Below are 15,532 nucleotides of genomic sequence, written 5' to 3'. Positions count from 1 at the left end.
GGATTCACAGCAGAATTTTACCAAACATTCAAAGAGGAATTGACACTGATTCTTTACAAACCATTCCAAAAGACTGAAACAGACGCGAATCTCCCAAACTCATTCTATGAAGCAAACATCATCCTGATACCAAAACCAGGTAAAGATATAACCGAAAAAGAAAACTACAGGCCCATATCCTTGATGAATATAGATGCAAAAATCCTCACTAAAATACTAGCAAACAGAATACAGCAACACATACGTAAAATTATTCACCACGATCAAGTGGGACTCATCCCAGGGATAGCAAGGTTGGTTCAACATACGCAAATCAACAAATGTGATACACCATATTAATAAAATCAAACACAAGGACCATATGATCATCTCTATAGATGCTGAAAAAGCATTTGATAAAATTCAACACTCATTCATGACAAAGACCCTCTATAAGTTAGGTATAGATGGAAAGTATCTCAACATAATTAAAGCCATATATGATAAACCCACTGCCAATATCATCCTGAATGGGGAAAAGCTGAAAGCTTTTCCTTTAAGAACAGGAACTAGACAAGGATGCCCACTCTCACCACTCCTATTCAACACAGTGTTGGAAGTACTAGCCAGAGCAATCAGAGAAGAGAAGGAAATAAAGGGCATCCAGATTGGAAAAGATGAAGTCAAACTGTCCCTGTTTGCAGATGACATGATCCTATATATCAAACAGCCTAAAGCCTCTACAAAAAAACTCTTGGAGTTGATACATGATTTCAGCACAGTAGCAGGATACAAAATCAACACACAAAAATCAGTAGCATTTCTATTCTCCAATACTGAACATGCAGAAAGGGAACTCAGAAGCTTGCCCTTTACAATAGCCACCAAAAAAATAATACACTTAGGGGCCGGCCTGTGGCTCACTCGGGAGAGTGTGGTGCTGATAACACCAAGGCCCCGGGTTTGGATCCCATATACGGATGGCCGGTTCACTAACTGGCTGAGCGTGGTGCTGACAACACCAAGTCAAGGGTTAAGATCCCCTTACCGGTCATCTTTTAAAAAAAAATAAAAAATAAAAAATAATAATACACTTAGGAATTGAGTTAACCAAGGATGTGAAAAATCGCTATAACGAGAACTACAAACCACTGCTGAGAGAAATTAGAGAGGATACAAGAAGATGGAAAGATAGCCCATGCTCTTGGATTGGAAGAATCAATATAGTGAAAATGTCCATACTACCCAAAGTGATATACAAATTCAATGCAATCCCCATCAAAATTCCAAAGACATTTTTCTCAGAATTGGAAAAAACTATCCATACATTTATATGGAATAACAAAAGACCACGCATAGCCAAAGCAATGCTGAGCAAAAAAAATAAAGCTGGAGGCATAACACTACCTGATTTTATACTATACTACAAAGCTATAATAACCAAAACAGTATGGTACTGGCATAAAAGCAGACACATTGATCAATGGAATAGAATAGAGAATCCAGAAATCAACCCACACACCTACAGCCATCTGATCTTTTTTTGTTGTTGTTGTTTTTTCTTTTTTTTTGTTTTTTTTAATGGGATCCGAACCCGGGGCCTTGGTGTTATCAGCACCGCACTCTCCCGAGTGAGCCACGGGCTGGCCCCAGCCATCTGATCTTTGACAAAGGCACCAAGCCTATACACTGGGGAAGAGACTGCCTCTTTAGCAAATGGTGCCAGGAGAACTGGATATCAATATGCAGGAGAATGAAACTAGACCCAGACCTTTCACCATACAGCAAAGTCAACTGATAATGGATTAAAGAATTAAATATACACCCTGAAACAATAAAACTTCTTAAAGAAAACATAGGAGAAACACTTCAGGAAGTAGGGCTGGACACAGACTTCATGAATATGACCCCAAAAGCATGGGCAACCAAACGAAAAATAAACAAATGGGATTATATCAAACTAAAGAGCTTCTGCACAGCAAAAGAAACAATTAACAGAGTTAAAAGACAACCAACAGAGTGGGAGAAAATATTTGCAAAATATACATCTGACAAAGGATTAATATCCAGAATATACGAGGAACTCAAACAACTTTACAAGAAAAAAACAAGCAACCCAATTAAAAAATGGGCAAAAGAGCTAAGTAGGCATTTCTCTAAGGAAGATATACAAATGGCCAACAGACATATGAAAAAATGTTCAACATCACTCAGCATTCGGGAAATGCAAATCAAAACTACACTGAGATACCATCTCACCCCAGTTAGGATGGCTAAAATCCAAAAGACTCTGAATGATAAGTGCTGGCGAGGCTGCGGAGAAAAAGGAACTCTCATACGTTGTTGGTGGGACTGCAAAATGGTGCAGCCTCTATGGAAAATGGTATGGAGGTTCCTCAAACAATTGCAGATAGATCTACCATACGACCCAGCTATCCCACTGTTGGGAATATACCCAGAGGAATGGAAATCATCAAGTCGAAGGTATACCTGTTCCCCAATGTTCATCGCAGCACTCTTTACAATAGCCAAGAGTTGGAACCAGCCCAAATGTCCATCATCAGATGAGTGGATATGGAAAATGTGGTACATCTACACAATGGAATACTACTCAGCTATAAAAATGAATGAAATACTGCCATTTGCAACAACATGGATGGACCTAGAGAGAATTATACTAAGTGAAACAAGGCAGGCACAGAAAGAGAAATACCACATGTTCTCACTTATTGGTAGGAGTTAAAAATAAATAAATTCACACACACACACACAAAAAAAAACCGGGGGGGGGGGGGGGGGGGGAGAAGACATAACAATTACAATTCCTTGAAGTTGACACGAAAAGCAAACAGAAAGGACATTGTTGGGAGGGAGGGGGGAGAGGGAGGAGGGAGGGAGGTTTCAGTAATGGGCCACAATAATCAACCACATTGTATATCGACAAAATAAAATTTAAAAAAAAAAATTTTTTTTAAAAAAGCAAGGATTGAAAAACTCTGGTGTTTAACTTGATTAACCTAGGAAATAAATATTAAATGATGATATCTTTATTTATGTCTAGTATTGTGAAAAACACAACACAATTCTAAAGGGTTATATTGGCAAAATCCTCAATGACAAGACTGACATGTTATTCCACAAAGTCTCTTTCTCTCCACTGTTCCTTTTGTTAGCAGACCCTCTCTCCTTTTTTATCTCTGCCTGTAACTAACCATATACAGAAATAAAATATTCTGCATTAAGTCAACACAAATAATCAGTTCTTGCTCTTTAAAAAGTAAACATTTTATATTTTTACCAAAAATATAAAGGTGTGTTTTACTTATGTAATCTGGCTCATTTTTCGGTTTGAGTAAGTGGGGAGAGAAGAACTGTTTCCAATTCTTGATGCAAATGTACGGTGAAAATAGTTTGCCTAAAGTATATTGTCATCAACAACATTCTTTGGAACCAGTAAAAATATCTGACTTCCCAGTTTATAAATATTACTTGCTACCTTACTTTTGGTCTTCACATTTTACTTATTTAAGTGATACTTACTATTATTATAATTATACATATCTACAGTTTATGAATATCATGAGAAAAATAACTAATGCATCATGCAAAGTTAAAAGAAAAACACGAATCCTTCTTAAAACAACTGTGTCATGCATCAAATACACACAAAAAAGCTAAATATTCAACATCTATAAAAATATCAGCTTGATTTAATGCATTCCAAATATGGGCTCCTTTTCTATTTTGGTTTTAAACATGGAATTTTACTTCCATTAAGAAAACCCATTGGACTAGACCAACTATAAATTAAATCTAGTTAACATCTAATTATATAGAATGCTTCAATTACCATTAAACACAGAATGGTAGCTGTAGTGGACTGAATTATGTCCCCCCAAAACTCACTGGAGCTTGAACTGTGTCCCCCAAGTTTTATGTATTAGAAACTTAGCCCCCATCGTGACTGTTAAGCGGGTGGGAAATCCTATTATGGTAATTGAAAGGTGGAGCCTTGAAGAGGTGATTAGATTGTAGGACCCTGCAGTAGTGAATGGATGAAAAGTGGTGGTCGGGGTGGGGTTCTGAAGGCTTTAAAAAAAGAGGACAGTCTGTCTCTCTCTTCTCTCTGCTTCCACCATCTTGCAATGTGAGAACCCTGGGTCACTGCTGCCATCACCAGATGGACTTTGGACTTCTCAGCCTTAGAAACTGCAAGCGATAAATTCTGTTTTCTTTATAAATTACCCAGTTCCAAGTATTTGTTATAAGCAACATAAACGGACTAATACAGTAGCCATCAAGGAGCAGATAATCTCAGAATAATGCCATTATGACCAGAAGAGTCAGAGCTGAACATAATTGTTCCAGCACCCTATAATTAGGAAAGAAAAATCATTTTACCTTAAGAACATGGATTCTAACTACTACAAGCTACTTTAGAAGTTCCCTAACAAACTATCATGCTTGATTTTTACTAATCATAAAAGGAGGTGGTTTCTGAAAAATCACATGCATTAATTGTTAATCTTTACTAAGACCTGTTGCTAAGACATTATCATTACTTTCCATTAATGGAGATAACGTTTTACATCAATGTGTTGTACCTAAGTTTCGTTTTTATTTTGTGGTAGTTTTCTGAATTCTTACATTTTTGTGACATTCCTTAAGCAAGTTAATCAAGATGTTGCATTCTTCAGTGTGCAAGTGTGGAGATAAGTCAGGATGCATCTTTAGGAGAAGGTGATGGATCACAGCAGTGCGACCTGTGGATACAAGAGTATCTTGAATATGCATGAATATATTTGTTAATGCCACCTAAAAGTACTTTCAGTAAGAACCTACAGAGACTTTTATCAGAAATGTTAACCATTTACCAGCTGTGTGACCTTAAGCAGATTATTAAACTTGAGCCTCAGCTTCCATATCCAATGATTTAATATATTCAGCAAGTTATCAGGAATGTTTAGAGAACCTGCAGGTTCAGAAAAAAGAAGGAATCCTCAAGAAGACCCAATCCTACAAATAAGTACTCAAGCAGAAACAGCTTAGCGATACTGATAAGCCTAACTTCAAATATTTCCCACCCATTCCTGAAATTGATTATATCTCATTTTGTTCAGATGAAATTCTACCAATTAAGAGAATAGGCTTATTAATTCTTTTAAAATGTGTATTCCTCTTAGAGAGCAAAAGGGCCATTAGTCAGTCTCACATTAGTGTGAATTAATATAAATAGCTTTCTTTTTAACATCTGGCTGAGAAAACCTTACTAAATGATAAAGTGAAACAAGAAGCAGATGTTAACAAATTTTTTCAAATTTAACAAGTACATCCATAAAACTAACTATTACACTGAAAACATGAAGCCGAAATCCCTGAAATTAAGTTTCATTGGTTCATTCACAAAGAAAATTAGCAGCCAAGGTCAAAGGAAAAACATTATTTTGAAGTGACTGCTATAGTTATGTAGCGCAATTTTCACCTTTCTTTTTTTTTAACCCATTCTTTCTAACTCGGAATAGATTACCAAAAGAACCAATTATTGCTTTAATCTTTTAAAAGTTCTAAAAAAGAAAACATAGGAACTACCTCACACTCATTAGGATGGCTACTATCAAAAAAATACAGAAAATAACAAGTGTTGGAGAGGATGTGGAGAAATTGGAATCCTTGTGCATTGTTGGTGGAAATGTAAAATGGTACAGCTGCTGTGGAAAATGGTATGTCATACCTCTGATAGAGTTTGGACGTTTTTCCCCTCCAAAACTCATGGTGGAAACCTGATTCCCAATGTGGCAGTGTTGGAAGCAGTTTGAGTCATCAGGGCAGATCCTTCATGAATGGATTAATACTCTACCTGAGGGGCAGGGATAGTGACTAAGTTCTCTCTTTATTAGTTCCCATGAGAGCAAAGACCCTTGCACCTCCCCTCTCTTTTTCTTGCTTCCTCTCACCATGTGATGCTGCCTGCCGCTTTTCACCATGAGTAGAAGCAGTCTGAGGCCCGTGCCAGACGCAGCTGTCCCAGAATCGTAAGCCAAATAAACCTCTCTTCTTTATAAATTACCCAGTCTCAGGTATTGTTACAGCAACACAAAAACAGACTGATACAACCTCAAAAATTTAAAAATGGAATTACCATAAAATCCAGCAATTCCACTTCTGGGTATATACCAAAAGAGCTGAAAGCAAGGTCTTGAAGAGATATTTGTACACCCATATTCACAGCATATTGTTCATAACAGCTAAAACATGGAAGCAACCCAACTGTCCATCAACAGACAAATGGATACACATATGGAATCTCTTTGCACTTTCCTCTTAATTTTGCTAAGAACCTAAAACTACTCTAAAAAATAAAAATTACTATATACATACATATATATATATATATGACAAGCCACTGACTAGGAGAAAATATTAGCAAATAACATGATAAAGGACTTTAGAAACTTTTACCCAGAATACTCAAAGAATCCTTACAACTCAATAATAAGACAATCCAGTTTTAAAAACAGACGAAACACACACACACGCACGCACACACACACACATGCACACGCACACACAAAGGTCAAAAGATTTGAACTGATATTCTACCAAAGATGATACTGGAATGGTTAATAATGCACATGAAAAAATGCTCAACACCCTTAGTCTTTAGGGAAACCTAAATTAAAACCACAATGAGATATCACCATACCTACCAGAATAGCTATAATCAAAGCCAGACAATACCAAGCATTGGCTAGGATACGGAGAAGCCGGACCTCATGCATTGCTACTAGGGATGCAAAATAGTAGACACTTTGGAAAACAATTTAGAAGTTTCTTAAAAAGTTAAACACATAGTTACCATATGATCCAGCAATTATACTCCTAGGAATCTACCCAAGAGAAATGAAAACATAGATCCACACAAAGACATGTATGCAAATATTCATAGCAACATTATTCATAACAGCCAATAGTGGAAACCATCTAAATGAGCAATAACTGGGTAAATGGATAAACAAAATATACTGTGTCTATACAATGAAATATTATTTGGCAATTAAATGAACTACTGATACTTGCTCTAACAGTGATGAACCTCAAAAGCCCTATGCTAAATATAAGCCAGATGCAAAAGACTACATATTGTATGATTCCATGTACGTGCAATGTCTAGAAAAACTAAATTTACAGAAACAAAAAGCAAATCATTGATTGCCCAGGATTGAAAAAGAGAATGGGGATTAACTTGCAAATGGGCAGAAAGGAAATTTTGAGTGATGAAAATGTTCTCAAACTGGATTGCGGTAAATGGCTGCACAACTCCACGAATTTACTAAAATCCCTGAATTCACTTACAATGGGTTAATTTTACAGTATGTAAATTATACCTCAATAAAGCTGTTTTAAAAGAGTTCTGAAAAATTCCAACTGCCCATCCACTTTCCACTCCCAACAAATAAAATTCAAAAAAGTTTCTGAACAAATAATGGCAGAGGATAAGAACATAGCTACTATTTCAGATTGCAACTTATAAAAATACCAGTAGATCACTGCTCCATTCAGTAACTAATAAACACACACACACACACACACACACACACAAACACAGCTGAAGATCACAAATCACGCTGCTGCAACTAGCTAAGAATTTATTTGAAATAGAAAACAGAATTGTTTGCCTGCCACTGACTACAGATCCTTTAATGACACAAATTTTTTGCCTCAGAAAAATGAAGTTTCATACAGTTTAGCAATTTAAGTTATCTAACATTATACCAATATTATGCACCTATATTTATGTATGGTATTAGTTATCTGGATTTTGCCTCACTTATCACTGAAAGAAGATGTATGCTCATTTTTTACTGAAAGATGTATGCTTTATTTGGTCACCTTGAAACTGTCTTCAACTTATTTTGTAAATGTGTTTCAGAAAATACTTCTGTTCATTTCTTTCAACCTGCCCTCAAATGTGTGTCTTTACAGTTCAGAAACAAGCTTATGATGAACTAAAATGACCTCTTTAATTGACAAATACTTGAGAAGACATCTGTCTGCTAAGATAGTACATATATGCACATTGTTTATAAATATAAATACATATAATGATACGTATTTTCCTCCCTCTATAACAAAAGTTTACTTCAAATATGTATGTACTGTAGACCTAGCTAGGGTACCAATAAAACATCTTCCCTTCTAATTTTTTAAAATTTAGTTTTATTTTTAATTGACAAATAATAATTATATATATTTATGGGGCCCTTCTGCTTTCTTATCCTAGATGACTATGTGAAAGAATAAAATGGCTTAATTTAGCTTCCTTTTCTTATTCTCGGTAAGAAAGTACTTGACCTAAATGTCCATTCACCTTATCCATTATCTAACAAATACCTTGCTTTACCAATCATTCCCCTTTCCTCCACCATATCTTCTTAGCTAGATATACTCTTCCTCCCCTGTCCTTCTATTCACCCTTCACCTATGCTCCCTTTCATCCACCCGTCATCTAGCTTTGCCTAAATGTTGGTTGCATACATGGATGTAATGCTGTACTCCTGAGTGAAAAATATGAAGCATGATTGTACAACAATGACACTGTTCTCTCAGAACACATTTAAATAAGTGCTGATACCTTCGAGTAGTCATCTTTAAAAGTCATTCTAATAACACTATTAAAACTCAAAGTATTTTTTACAAACTGAAAAAAGGCTATATATTCCATATTCTTATTTTTTAAATTTCTTCAGAGCCATAAGATAACAACATTATTAGTTTAGAAAACTTGCTGAGCACTTACCATGCACTATGCACAAGTCTTATAACAATCCAACAACCCTATAAAGTGGGTACCCTTTTAAATTCAGTTGAAATTGCTTTTTTGTAGGTCAAAGAATGCATTACCCACATTCACATAGACAAACTAAGCCCCAGGTCACACAATAAGTGGCAAAATTACTACCCAACACAACCTCTCACCATGAAGGACTTTTTTGCATGTTTAAAATAGAAAAGATTGCCTTTGCAGAAGTTTGTGAATGAAATAAATTCAAATAGAACAAACTATTTTACAAAGAACCTTTAGTTGGCTATAAGTTCAACGGGCACTAATTCTAGGACTAAGTTCCAAAGAAGTCAACGTGGTATTATTCTGTAGTATTACAAACAGAAAAAAAGAAGTACTGTACTCATCGCTGGTCAACCACATTTAGAATATTGATAATCTGAATATTCCTGGGAGAAGTGTTCAGGATGGAGACGGTTTTGACACTAGGTTTAAACAGAAAACAATTGATGAAGCAGGGAACATTTACCAACTTAGAAAAGCTCATAACATGGGAGATACAAAAAAGAAATAGCCTGGTTAAGTGGGACAAGCAATGAATTTGAAGGAAAAAGATGTGGATTTGAAGGCAAAAACTGTGGACTCAGTTATTCACAAGTTTATCATTTTGGTTACTAATCTAAGACTTAAGTCTCTTCCTCCATGAAATGAAACTAATTCTTGACCAATATTTCAGTGTTATTTTCATTGTTAAAATAATAAATGTGAGACTATCTGAAATAGTAAACAGTGAGAGTAACAACGTAAAGTATTATTTGTGTATCTGAAATTCTCAGTCACATGATGAGAAAGGCCGAACTGAGTTTACTCTATGACAGGCCTGCAGTGTAGACTAGAAAAAAGGGTGAAAGTTGCAAATCCATGTCATCTTAATGGATTTGCCCAACAATGAAACAGGCTGCTGTGTGAAGCTCTGAGTTATATGTCATACTGAGACTGTCCCAAATGAATCTGTCCAAGAGACTGGCTACATCAATTAAGGATGTCATAGAGTATATTCCCGCACTGAATTCTTAAGTTTCTTCTCAAATCTAAGTTCACAATTCAATTAAATTTTAAGTACTTTCCAAAAGTAAAATGCACACTCAAAGGATAAACACTTGCTACTACTAAGAATACAGAAAACAATTTCAAAAGGGTAGTGCCAAGGTAATTATGAATATTAGCAGCACTGCTGAAACAAAAGTGAGGGCAACATTCATTTGTGGTAAGACCTCATGCATGGATGTCTGCAGTGACAGAGAGAGAGAGGGATAAATTCCATTCCAACTGTTATTATTTAGTTAAACACAAAACTTCAGTCCCACCTCTACACTTTCATTTAGAAAACATCAGAAGAGTAAACGTGTCACAAACACACCACCTCTCTCACCATGCCAGCCCCATTCACTTCATCAAGTATGCACACAATGACACCAAAACAGTCCACTGAAACTAAAATTTTTCAGCTGTGAAAATGTGATGTTTTGATATCTAACAGGCTCCTAACAAAGCTACTTTTCCTTTTCCTTGGGGTAGTCTGGGAGAGTAGAAGCAGTAGGATACTTTCACTAAAGACAGAAAATTATAGTTTTATTCACTCCTTCACCTTTGTTTATCAAGACTTCAGATTTCAGCCACCAGATGGCACAATTTCAGAACATAAATAAATGAAGAGCAAGTAATATATTAACTCCACAAAAGGGGTAAGCATTCTAATAACATAACTTCCAGCAGATCTATATCACGGGGGAAACCCTGTACTTTAATGCCACTTCATATTTGCTTAGAAAGATTTTGCTATTGTACGGCTGCACCGGAAGTAAGTTTACACAACAGTAACAATTTCTGATGTTATGTTAAAGTAAGCAAGACCAGAAATGTCTCTTATTCAGAGTCTGAAGATCTGTTCTACAGAAAAAAACTGTAAACTAACACTTTATGCTTTCTATAACATAGTTTTTAAAAGTCTACATTTTAGAAAGCCCTAGTATTTGTTAAGTTGGTATTTTCCACCTTCTTCAAACTATGAACCACATTGCAGCAGAGGTAGCAGACATAGTAGGGGATTGCCTACTCTACCCACTTCTACTTATCACAGCCAAAAAGTGAGTAAATCTAAACAGATGCTACTAAGTGACAAGCTCTCCCTGAGTAGAGACCTCGCCACGTTGCAACCCAGAGCAACCCCAGGGCTTCCTGGGAGAAGGGCTTAACTATCTGACTTCCACCAAATGGTTTCTCAAGGAATGGGCCCACATTGTAGCTTTCCCTGAATAAACATTTATCAGTATTTACTAGGTGTTGAGTACTCTGCCAAATCATGTGAATTTCAGAGAAAAAAAATCCACCCACCTCAACGCACAGGCTAGTGAGGGACTATTCTTGTAAATACACATAGTAAATGCCCAATAAATGTTTGCTTAATGTTGAATTTGTGATTTATAAGAGACTGAAAATTAGTTCAGACCACAACACAGTAAAAAAGGATGGAAAGAGGCTCATTTTAAATTAACTAAACAAGTGCAAATGCCTGTACGTATACGAAGAGAGACACATGGGGCTGGCGGGCGTCACAACAGAATTCCTTTGCCAGCGCAAACTTCTAGGCACCGAAGAATTCCAACGACAATTTCCAAAACTTCGCTTTACTTAAGACTCTACATAAAACGCCTAATGTGAAAATACAAGCACGGTCATCTTTAAGCCCAATAAAAGGGATCTGAATGTCTACTCTCCTTGAAAAGGGTACTAACGAGGCTTAGTATATTCTCACGTCACAAGACGGATGAGTGACAACTTTCACTGCAGCTGAGATGCACTCAAACATGCCCCAGTTTACTACACGCAACCCTCAGTTCTTAGATAAAGTGATAATAGGAAGGTTTGCCGAGCGCTCATCGCCTCTGACACCGACTTAAGGTTTCACTCTCCATATCCGATGCGATGGGTTATACCCATTTTACAGGCGAGAAAGCCAAGACTCAGGGAGGGGAGGAGCCTGCAGAAGGTCGCGGGGCTAGTGAGCCAAGGGCGGATTCGAACAGCGAGTGACATCCACAGGCTGCTCTTAACCGCCAGCGTGTTCCGAGCAAATGCCCGACGGCAGAAACCTTAGAACGCCCCTCCACCTCCGCCCCCAGCCACACCAGCACATTCCGCAGCGCAGCCGCCCGGCTACGGGAGCAAGGTGCCCCCGAGGACGAGGGGCCGGGTCGTCCTGCTCCTCAGAGAGCAGGCGGGAGGCGGGAAGTCCCTGCAGGACCAAGTAGAATAAGGAGCACGCCCTCAGGGGACCTGAAGAGGGACGAGGGACCGCTCCTCACAACGGCCCGGACTCCCGAGACTCACCCGACTCGAGCCCACCCGGGAAAGGCTGAAGCGATAGCCACCGACGAAGACTCCCGAAGCAAAGGCGGAAGGCCCGGGAGCCAAGAGCAGGGCCGCCGGGTAAGCCGCGAACGCCCTCGACGCCCTCCACAGTCGACCCGGTCCGCTCCGCCCCCGCCGCCCTCCTCCGAGGCGCATGCGCCACCTGGCCTGGACGAGCCCATTCCTGGACGCTGTGGGGGGAGAGAGAGCGAGTCCACTGAGGCACGGCACCGCCTAAACAACAAACCGAATCAACAATCCAGATTTTGTCATTGAATCTAACTTTATTTAAACAATCTTCTCTACTAAGAAGAGGACACTGGGGCTCCGTGAGTTTCGCTTCTGTTTCCGCCCCCCATGCGGCCCCCTGTACCCAAGGTACAATCCAACGTTTGAGCTCCGGTGGGCGGAGCTTGAGGGCGGCTGGAACTGCAATTGGTGGCTTTGAAGGCGCAGCGGGCGGGAACAGCTGCCGAGGAGCGAGACGGCTGGAGATGAGGGCCGGTAAGAGAGCGCCTGGTCTCATGGGATCGAGCCCCGGAGGGTGCGCGGAACTTCGAGAAAGACAAATCCCAGGCCCCTGGGGCGATTTTTTCGCGACTGCCGCGCGTCCGAGGCGCAGGATTGATGCTCGGTGCCGGGCTGAGGGCGGGGAATTATGGTTGAGGCTGAGGTGGAAGAGGGCGGTGACGCTTGACCGTGACGTCACATCCGCCCTGGTGGGGGCGGGGCCTTCCGTAGGGCGTGCATCTGCGCCGGAGCCGCGCTGGCTGTCACGTGTCGGGCCGCCCAACTCTCGGAGCGCTTCCTTTCCTAGTGTGGCTTTTTTCTGATCTTTAGTTCACACGGGCTTCTGTTTTTGTCCATGCATCCTTTTGCGTTACTCCTTATGCTCCCTTTTGCAACTATTCGGCGGTGTGTGTTTACAGGAATATTACTTAAAAGGGATCTTTTTTGTCATGGGCTCATTAAACAAATATACTATCTTGAGCCTACCGTATGCCAGGTACTATTCTAAAGCGCAGGGAAGTAAAATGAACGTTGAAAGATAGTCACAGAGGAAACGTTTCATAAAGGATTTTCCATCTTTACTGGTGAGATTCAGTGCGCTCTTTTTTTTTTTTTTTTTTTTTTTTTTTTTTGTCTTTTTCGTGACTGGCACTCAGCCAGTGAGTGCACCAGCCATTCTTATATAGGATCCGAACCCGCGGCGGGAGCGTCGCCGCGCTCCCAGCGCCGCACTCTCCCGAGTGCGCCACGGGCTCGGCCCTCAGTGCGCTCTTTTTACCAGATTTCTTTAGAATGGGGTTCTGCAAACTTTACCCAAAATCGAGAATCATCTGAGGTGCTTTAAAAGATGCTAAATCTCACATGCGCCCCCCCCCCCAGTTTAACTTGATGGGGCCTAACAATCTATATTTTAACAGCCCTCGCCCCTAAGTGATCTTAATGAAAGAAGTATTGGTTTATTTCCTTGACTGTTGAACCCTAACCCTTCTCAGGTTATCTCCTTAAACATACTGCTTAGTGAGCGTATCTAGGCATTCGTTCCACAAGTACTTATCAAGTACATATTACACAACTCTTGAACCATCTAGACTTACTGACTGACATCGTTCTAGATTCTAGGGGTATGGTTATGAATAAGACAAACATAGTCCCTGCTCTGGGGCTCAAAAAAATATTGTGGAGACAATAAAATAATAACATAATTTCAGACACTTACGTAAAGACAAGCAGTGGAAGGTGGGGAGGTAACTTTTGCTTGAATTCAGAATAAGTCCCTCTAAGGAGAAGCGATGTAGGCTGAGACTTGAATTATAACGTGAAGTCACTGGAGTATGTACAGAAAGAATCTTCTTGGCAGAGGTAACTGCAGGTACAATGGCCCTTCTCTAGAGGGATCATTCTGTATTATAGAAATTAACAGGCCATGGAAGCTGGAGCTCAGAAAGCCAAGGAGAGAGAAGCAAGGGCCAGATAACACAGGGCCTCGTAGACCTTGGTGAAGATTTTAGTCTTGACCTTAAAACAGGATAATACTGTATCTGAACAAGTAAACAAATTAGACTCCATTTCATGATCCTGATTCTGTTCCCATGATCTTAATTTAGTTATTTTTCTCTTTCCAAATGACTCGTAATCTTTCCTATTTTTTTACTTTTGTTTTCAGTATCTTTCTAAAGTACAGTGAATTAGCCATAGGAGGAAAAAGGCAATATTAAATTATATTCAGTGTTCAACAAATACTTAAGATGGTAGAAATAAGTCACAGCCAGGATTCTTGTAGGGGAATGTTCCTCTCTTTGTCCTTGGAAATCTCGGAGTTGTGATGGAAGCATACTGACAGACTGATTTCTGCCTTTTTTCTTAAACACATACACCAAGGTCTGTGTGCTTCTTCCTAAACAATAGGCTGTTAAGGGAAGTTGAAGTCTGCAGATACCCTGCTTACTCTTTGTTTAGAAATCATGCTTGCTTGCTTATTGTGTTCTATATTTGTGTTAGTCCATTTTTGTTGCTTATAACAAAATACCTGAAACTGGGTGATTTATAAAGAAAATGAAATTTGTTGCTTACTGTTTCTGAGGCTGAGAAGTCCAAAGTCCATCCGGTGGTGGTGACAGTGACCCAGGGGTCTCACATTGCAAGATGGTGGAAGCAGAGCAAGAGCAATAGACAGACTCTCCTCTTTTAAAGCCCTCAGAAATATGCCCCTGACCACCATTTCTAATCCATTCACTACGGCATGGTCCTACCATCCAGTCACCTCTTCAAGGCTCCACCTTCCAAATACCATGATAGGATTTCCCACCCTCTTACCAGTCACAGTGGGAGCTAAGTTTCTAATACATAAAACTTGGGGGACAGAATTCTAGCTTCAGTGAGTTTTGGGGGGACATAATTCAATCCACTGCAATATTTAAAGAGAGAAAGATGCCCATCAGTGTCCCCAAATGAGATAGCAGAGTTGGGATCAGCTGTCACCCTTGGCCATGAGGAAAGTAATAAAAGGGCTCAGAATCCCACTTCACTGTGCTACATATCTAATACAGCCACTACATCATGCTCCTGAAGAGTATTGCCCTTGACTGTTGCTGAGGGAGTCACGCTGGATTTGGGTCTCAAGACCTTTCAGACCATTGAAGAATCTCACTTTCGGGCATGGGGCAGGAAAAGTGAGGTAATTGCTCTTTGTTAATTGGCAACTGTCCTCTGGACTCATAAATCCAGCTGTTGATCAATATCTCCACTTGGAGTCTCACAGTTATCTTAAAATTTACAGGCTCAAAACAGAATTACAGAATTCTTGAGCTTTCCTCTGCCCAAAGCACAGTCTTCCCCATCTCAGTAAGTCTG

General features: G+C 39.4%; 1 protein-coding gene across 1 annotated transcript in view; it reads right to left on the bottom strand.

The window, feature by feature from the left end:
* The window catches only part of CMC2 (C-X9-C motif containing 2), a 29,565-nt gene extending 17,262 nt beyond the window's left edge, over positions 1 to 12,303 (bottom strand). Inside the window, exons 1-2 of the mRNA XM_063112850.1 lie at positions 12,152 to 12,303; positions 4,627 to 4,742 (exon numbers count right to left, since the gene is read on the bottom strand). Coding sequence (XP_062968920.1) covers positions 4,627 to 4,707 — 81 coding nt within the window. The 5' untranslated portion in view covers positions 4,708 to 4,742; positions 12,152 to 12,303. The remainder of the gene's footprint in view (positions 1 to 4,626; positions 4,743 to 12,151) is intronic.
* Positions 12,304 to 15,532: the final 3,229 nt, after the last annotated feature.

Source organism: Cynocephalus volans, chromosome 10, assembly GCF_027409185.1.
Source record: "Cynocephalus volans isolate mCynVol1 chromosome 10, mCynVol1.pri, whole genome shotgun sequence".
In the NCBI taxonomy this organism is placed as follows: Eukaryota; Metazoa; Chordata; class Mammalia; order Dermoptera; family Cynocephalidae; genus Cynocephalus; species Cynocephalus volans.
This window is presented reverse-complemented; position numbering and strand designations above follow the sequence as displayed.